Source organism: Miscanthus floridulus, chromosome 18 (genome assembly GCF_019320115.1).
Source record: "Miscanthus floridulus cultivar M001 chromosome 18, ASM1932011v1, whole genome shotgun sequence".
Taxonomy (NCBI): Eukaryota; Viridiplantae; Streptophyta; class Magnoliopsida; order Poales; family Poaceae; genus Miscanthus; species Miscanthus floridulus.
The window spans coordinates 106,509,825-106,517,074 of record NC_089597.1 but is presented as its reverse complement, the minus strand read 5'-3'; the positions used below and the strand labels follow the sequence as shown (position 1 = coordinate 106,517,074).

The 7,250-nt window shown below is 50.1% G+C and overlaps 1 protein-coding gene and 1 long non-coding RNA gene across 4 annotated transcripts; both read right to left on the bottom strand.

Annotated features, from left to right (window-relative positions):
• Positions 1-52: 52 nt before the first annotated feature.
• LOC136520925 (putative disease resistance protein RGA3) lies at positions 53-1,696 on the bottom strand. Of its 3 annotated transcripts, none has more exons than XM_066514605.1 (3): positions 1,528-1,696; positions 990-1,412; positions 53-886 (listed from the first exon to the last, which is right to left on the bottom strand). In XM_066514605.1, exons 2-3 carry the CDS (start codon positions 1,299-1,301, stop codon positions 53-55), a joined length of 1,146 nt encoding a protein of 381 aa, XP_066370702.1. In that variant the 5' UTR covers positions 1,302-1,412; positions 1,528-1,696. The 3 variants fall into 3 exon arrangements, with proteins under 3 accessions (XP_066370702.1, XP_066370703.1, XP_066370704.1); XM_066514606.1 differs by having other exon boundaries at positions 990-1,395; XM_066514607.1 differs by having other exon boundaries at positions 990-1,327.
• A 4,287-nt stretch (positions 1,697-5,983) lies between these two features.
• Positions 5,984-7,032, bottom strand: LOC136524860 (uncharacterized). The gene is made up of 3 exons (XR_010776224.1): positions 6,689-7,032; positions 6,541-6,604; positions 5,984-6,079 (listed from the first exon to the last, which is right to left on the bottom strand). It is a non-coding gene; the product is annotated as an uncharacterized lncRNA (long non-coding RNA).
• Positions 7,033-7,250: the final 218 nt, after the last annotated feature.

Below are 7,250 nucleotides of genomic sequence, written 5' to 3'. Positions count from 1 at the left end.
AGTTGCAGCTGTCGCGGTCGTTGGATCACGTTCGCCTTCCCACAACTCACTCTTAAGCGTCTCTTCCCACTTGCGCAAACGGCATATCTAGAAGACGGTCCCCAAGGGATTTGACTGCCAACGGTACGCCACCGCACTTCTTTACTATTTTCTCACCGACCTTTAAGAATTCATCATATTCTTCAGATCCATTTGGGAACGCTTTATCTTTGAATAGCTTCAAGCAATCATCATATGGTAAGGCATCCAACTTGAACGGCAAATCTTGATTCATCCGCTTGGCAACCTGTTCGCTTCGAGTGGTCACAATTATCTTACTACCTGGTGCACCACCTTTCACTTTCAGCATCGCTTTTAACTGGTTCAAGTTGCTTGTGTTTTTTTCCCACAAGTCATCCAAAACAATGAGATACTTCTTTCCACTTAGGATGGTTTCCACGCGCTTCTGCACGGAGGACAGGTCATACTGGTTGCTCTGTCCATCTACTTGGGAGATAATTGATCGACCAATCTTTTCATTGCTAAATTTTGTGGAGACATAAACCCAGACGCAGATATCAAAATCTCTCTTAGTTGTACTGTCATCGAAAACCATTTGGGCTAGAGTGGTTTTACCCAAACCACCGAAGCCATAGATAGGGATGATGGCGTGCTTGCAATCTTCTTGCAGCAGCTTCATCAACTCCGCCTTGTCTTTGTCCCTCCCAACGATACCTTCTTCGAGGCAGGGGCCTGTAGCCCGCGCCTGGATCACGTCCTGTTCGTCAGAGCTTGTGTCCACCGTGGATTCGAACCTCCTCAACTTTTCTATGTTTTCCAATCTTCGTCTCATGCCCTTCAACTTGCCAGGCATGGTCAGTCGCAGCTTTACTGGAATGGAGATCTCCTGCGAATTCATCATATATATAGCCTATTAGTATTAATTAGAAAAGGGAAAGAAATATTAACGAAAATATATATGGGCATCAACAAAAGCGCTGGAAACCTACCGTTGTAGAGTTGTTACTCTGGGAGCCATCTCTATTTCTCAGAATATCACCTTCGAATTTCATTATCATGTCTTCCATGTCATAGGCTGCTGCCTTGAGCTTTCTCATCCATACGGGGACGTCACCATCTTTCATCAGCCTCTTCTCCGACTTAACCATGCCTTCATGGATGCTATACACAGTATCCTTGAGGGCTTTCAGCTCATCACCGAGCTTCAGCTGCGAGGCGATGGTCTCCCAGATGGCCGTACCTAGCATGCCGGCGACCTGCTTCAACGCCGCCGAGGCGAGCAACTCGCCGACCCCCACCATGGCAGAAAGGGCCGCAAACCCGCAACCTGCCAACCAGGCCGGGTGAGGAACAAGCCAAGAGATAACGGAGAAGACAAGGTTCTGTGTTTGTCCCCTGAAAAATCCGCAACCCTGCAGCGAACTCAGTCTCGATTGAAGTGGCTCGACCTTGGAAGTGCGCCCCCAATCGAGTTTTTTTTTTTTTTTGGCAAAGGAAAAGAAAGCGATTAAAATATTCAGGACTCACCGTGAGGGTACTGGTGAAGCCGGCCCGTGGGTGGGGGACGATCCGGCGCGACGGCAGCCTAGGGGACCAGCCCAATTTCTCCTTCCATCTGCCTCGTGATTAACACGACTGAAGAGGGAGACGGGAGGAGGAGCCTGTGTGAAGCGATGAGCAACAGGCTGGTGCCTTTATCCGGATAAAACAAAGGCTGCTGGGTGTGAGGGAGATGCGAGGGTTCTTTAGAAAGTTTGGGGAAGCGATGTACTAAATTTCTAATTTGAACAACACCAAATTAGATGAGACCGGTACCAAAATCTATGGGGCCAGATTTTTTTATTTTTTTTGGTTATTGGTAAATTGGTTATTTTGGCATCCTCCTTGAAGGGCAAAATGGAATTTCCCATCCCATCCCCATCTGAATCCATCGCTCCCATCTCAACCCGCCTTCCTTCTTCCCAGACGGTCATCGCGTCCTCACCGACGGCCGCCGGCTCCATCACCGTCACGATGCAGCCAGCAGGGGCTCAAACGGAGCGGCAATGTGGCACGCGCGTCGAGGCACTGCGCAAGGCATGGCAGATTTTGCAGCAGCACCAGAATTTGGGAGAAATAGCAAGTCTGCAAGTGCCCAGCAATGCAGCGGCACCAGATTTTGCAGTGCAAAAGGCCCTCCAGGAAGCCAGCACCGTGGTCGGAGAGGAACCGCATGTGATGGAGAGGCAGAGGCCTCGCCGTAGCAAGTGGAAGGGTCTAGCCGGATGCAGCCTATGCTATCCATCGTCCAATCAAGATCCAACGCTGTTTCTTCTTTCACGCGAACGTCTCCATTCGTTGCACCGGACCTCCGCGGCTCCGCGTGCGCCTCGCCGTCAGCCGGCGGCCAGGTGGCTCGAACTCCGAGTCTCCGAGAACCTCGGACGAAGCCGTCGGCCACTCGGCATCCATATGCTTCACGATGACCTCGTATACTATGTCACCATCCCCTCGCACAGGAGCGCAACCATGATGGCACCGGTGGTCAGGCCGGCCTGGGCGCCCGGCGGGACGCCCCACCAGCGTAGGTTGTCCAAGAACACGAGCACATTGTAGGAGCATATATAGCAGTGCACGGCATCGCAGCTTGCCACACCGCAGTTCTCCTGCACCTCGCTGCCATCCGCGCCTCCCCGGAGGGACCGGAAGTACCCGCGACGGTCCCCCGCTCGCCGCGCCCTGTGCCCACGCCGACCGGTCGCTCGCCACGCTGGCCGTCCACGCACACAGCGTTGGCCGCCAGCTCGCCACACCGGCAGTGCACGTTCACAGCGCCGCCCACTGCGATGGCGGCGCGCTCGCCGCGTCCCATGTCCGCGATGGCCGCCGCTCGCCGTGTCCGCGATGGCGACGGTAGCCGCTCGCCGCATGCCATGCCCACGATGGTCGCCCGCTCGCCATGCCCAGTGCCCACGCTGGCCGGCCACTCGCCACGTCGCCCCACGTGGTGGCCGTGCACACACGCAGCGCTGGCCGCGAGGTGTGTGCTCGCCACACCGCCCCACGTGCTGGCCGTGCATGCACACAGCGTTGGCCTCGAGGCGTGACGTGAGCTCGCCACGTCGGTCGCGCACGCTCGCAACGCTTGCCGTAAACCTGCAAGGAGGAGGCCCGGACGACCACGGAGGACCTGGTTCGGTACATCACGACGGTGAACAGCAGGAAGAGCAGGAGGTCGGTCTCCAGGCCTGCCGGCGCGGCTGCCGCAGTGATGACTCCGGCCGGCGCATGGTCCGGTATCGCTCTTCCGGCTGGTGACTGCCACACCGTGATGCCGCAGGCATCTCGCATCGTGCCGCGCTGCCGCAGGCCTCTAGCGCCTCCAGTGCCTCGCGCCGCTGCCGGCCTGCAGCGCCGATCCGCCGACGGCATCTCGCATCGCGCCACCGCAGGCCTCCCGCGCGCGAGCCGCTGGCGAGCCCACTCCCGCTGAACGCGAAGTTATGAACAACTAGTAGTCGAGCTTCAACTTCTGCACATGGCCACCGCCGGCGCCGTCGTTGGAGCCTGGCTCCCCAACCTTGTGTGGCGCTGCTCCTCCGCCTGCCACCAGACTACCAGAGTCGAAAGGAAGAGCGACGAGTGACTGACAGATGGTCCCAAGAGCTGAGAGGAAGTATAGCCTTTGGATCTGATTTGGACGGCAGAGATGGAGAGAAAGTTACGTTGTAACTTTATAGAGCAAAGTCAGTGGATCTCAGTCCGGTCCAGCCCTCCTGGAGTCTGGCCCACACCTCCGACGCGGCACGAAGACCTGACGACAGCCCAGCCCTCCACCTCCTCCAGGCTCTAGCACGGTTGCGGGGATCTCAACAGCGGACCGACCCTCCACATCCTTTGCACGTAACAACAATCATATTGGAGGTCTGGCCCTCCTCTAGCTCCTGTCGTCCTCTGGCCGTGTGCGGTCGCCGCACAGAGTTGGCACAAAGGGACGGACACGAGAATCAGCTTCCATCGTACACGTGGGAGGGTTACGTGAAGGCATAAGCTCAGTTACCTTAATACCCTCTATAATACAAATTATATTTAATAAATAATATTTCTCAATTAGCTAGCTAGAAAATAGAAAAAAAATAGAAGTACCTGAAGGTACCGGTGGTACTTTTCTAACCATTGTAAAAGAACTCGAATATATAATGTAATCTTTTATTACGGTGGTGGAAAGTACTATCAATACTTAGGCCAGTCTCATTGGGAGTTTAATGTGAATTTTATTTGCATTAAATAGGTTGTCATATAAATATTTTTTATGACCTGATAATGTATTTAAGAAGAGAGAGAAGAAACTCTCTTGGCACAATTACCAACTATATATGAGTCATGGAAATTAAATGCATATGAAGCTATAGAATAAAACTTTGCATTGAAAATGAGTGTTTCATTTAAGTTTCATTGTCTTATAAACAACGTCATGAAACTTTCCACTAAGACTGACCTTAAGTATTCTCTTCATTCTAAACTTATAATTCATTCCAAATTATAACACGTTGGGAGAAGTGTGTGGTGACCGTCTAGTTGGGGACTGGGAAGAAGTGTGAGAATAAATCCAGGTAAAATATTTTTTTTTTGATAGAGGGACCAAGTAAAAGGTTGGCAAAACAGAAACGTTATCTTCTCACGATGAATCTCCAACTCATAAATCCAGATCGTGCACCGTGCTCCACACAGCGTACGGGCGAAGCACAGCATCCAGCCCGGAAATTCGCTGCGTGCGCTTGGCCGCTTGCGCCCTGGACCGTGACTCTTGGTCAAGTCGTTCGTGTGCCGACTGCCGATGGCACCACACACTGTCATGCAAAGCTTATTCTTCCGTTCGGCAAGTCAAGTCAATTGGCCGGCAGTGAGCCAGTGAAAGTGAGAGCCGACGCGCCAAGTCTGAGCAATTGGAACTCTCCGGTTACCCACCTAATCCACGTAGTAAGGTGACTAATAAGGTCTGTGTGCTTTCTGCATCTCCTATCCTATTCTTCGGGTGAATTTCAGTTTTCACCCAATCACCTACAACTGCAAACTCTGAGATGGACTCACCTTCGCGACCTACGCTGGTGTTTGGTTTATTTCGTGGAATCACCTTCGCGGCTTCGCCCGTCAGACCTGTCCCCGTGAAAGCCTGTTACACAGACCAGCAAATATATATGGCTGTGCTTGTCCGTTGCAACCAAAATGGTACGCACCAAGAAAGTAACTTAATTTATGTAGGAATAATCCATCCTTTTATCACGTATAATAAACAATATTTGCATATACGTGGAATCAGGGCCTTGAAGACTTAAGAAAACTCATCCATCATCGAAGAAGCATAATCTTTAACTTTTTTTTTTTTTTTGGCGAAAGGCATAATCTTTAACTTCGATTCGGTCGGTCCATCAAAATCTCATGTCCTGTTACAGCATCGAAGATTCAGTGCACTTGTCGACACTAGCTGACCGGCTCTCTGGGAACTAGCACTTTGCGTTTCTCAAACCAAACAAGTCGAATCTACCTTGGCCCAATGCCCCTGATAGGTGCGACATTTGTTTGGAAGGACATGTCCTGAAAAACTTCCGTAATCAAAATACCGAATACAGAACTCTGGGAGTATGGATCGATCATGATGCCTGTTGACTCCAGAGGACATTTACAGTGCCTCATACTACTACTACAGTACAGTAGGACAGTAGGAGTATAGATCAAATCTACCCATCAGTAATTTCTGCAGGTTTAATCATTGTTAAAATTCGCTAAAATTAGGTCCAAGTTATGCCCTTCGACAGCAAACGGCAATTGAAATATCCTCACTAAGCGGTGGGATGTACAGACCGGTCAGCGGTGACCTTGAAAGGCATGCGGGTGCCTTGTTGCGCCATTGTTGCAGCATATGCCATAGTTCATTAACTTGCTCTATCTATAAGTACAATCAATAGTGCAAGCAGGAGACACTAGTTCATATGGATGGATCGGCCGGAGTAAGCAACATCTCTATGCAGGCAAGGAGGGAAGATACAGATCGTCAAGAATTGGCAACTGATGCAGAACAGCCCTTGTCCAAACTTCAAGCCTGTAGAATAGCAAGATATTTGTTAGGCTGTTGTGCCTATACCACAATAATGTCTGGGGAGCTAGGCGATAGTATGAAGCTTATAAGCACAACAGCATTGCAATACAGTAACAGCAAACTGAAAACAAAGGAGGGGGCATCATTGGTCAGTGACACTTCTCTATGATATATATTAGATGCTAAAACTTTTTCTTACATAAACGTCACAGATAAAACTCTTAACTGTCAGGTTTATACATATTAAGAGGAATCTAAGGCAATATAAGAGTTGCTTTGCTTTTCTTCAACTTCCTAGTCTTGCTTTCCTGTAACTGTCTCGGTTACCCTTTGACTGTCTTCTTGTTTTTAGTAAAATCTCAGTAGGGGTCTCGACCCTCCTGTTCCCTCAAAAAAGGCAATATAAGAGCGGACCCTAAATGTGTTTCATACATAAACTGTCAGGTTTATTCAAAAGAGTTTACCTCAAATGTGTTCCGCGCGTTGTCCCAAGCACCTCCCTCCAGCGCTGAATGCAGAGATGGCAATCTGAACGCAAACGACATAGAAAACATGTCAAGAATTTACAGTGATTTTTAGTTTGTTACTGGAAAAAAAAAAGAATTTACCAACCTGGACAAGACAAATGAGTGGCAGAACTCCCAGTGGACTAAAATTCCCCCAAAAATATCAGACAATAAGAGGTTTGAGCACGACAAGAGCACCAGGGGATATCATCTCCCTCATGTTTGCATCAGTGGAGATCTTGATGCACGCCACGCACTCTGGCTTAGCGGTGTCCTCCATCCATGAGCCTCTGGACTTCCTCAGCAATCTTAGAGCCCAGCAATATCAATATTTCTCATCGCTTCAACTCTTCTACGATTAGATTGTCAATGTGCTTTATCTTGCTCCAATCATCGCCTCCCTCGCTACATCTTTGCTTAAACTTTTTTGTGCATTTTAATAGTGCCAAGGTCTGCAAAGATGTAAGCCTCCCGATGCACTGAGGCAGAGTTTTCATCCAGTAGGTCTCAACTTTGAGCTCACGGAGAGAGGCCATGTCTCCCAACCAATCTGGCAGCTCCTTGATGTCCTCACAGTTCAATATCTCTAGCTTTCGGAGGGACTTCCAGTCCTGAATGCACTCTGGCAACGGGACAGGATTGCTGCAGGTGTCAACAGTTAATTCTTC

Excerpts from the sequence above, each read along its gene's own strand:
- LOC136520925 (XM_066514605.1), bottom strand. The coding sequence starts at position 1,301 with ATGGTGGGGGTCGGCGAGTTGCTCGCCTCGGCGGCGTTGAAGCAGGTC. Across the intron at positions 887-989 it reads AGAGTAACAACTCTACAACG|GAGATCTCCATTCCAGTAAA; the intron begins GTAGGTTTCCAG and ends ATGAATTCGCAG.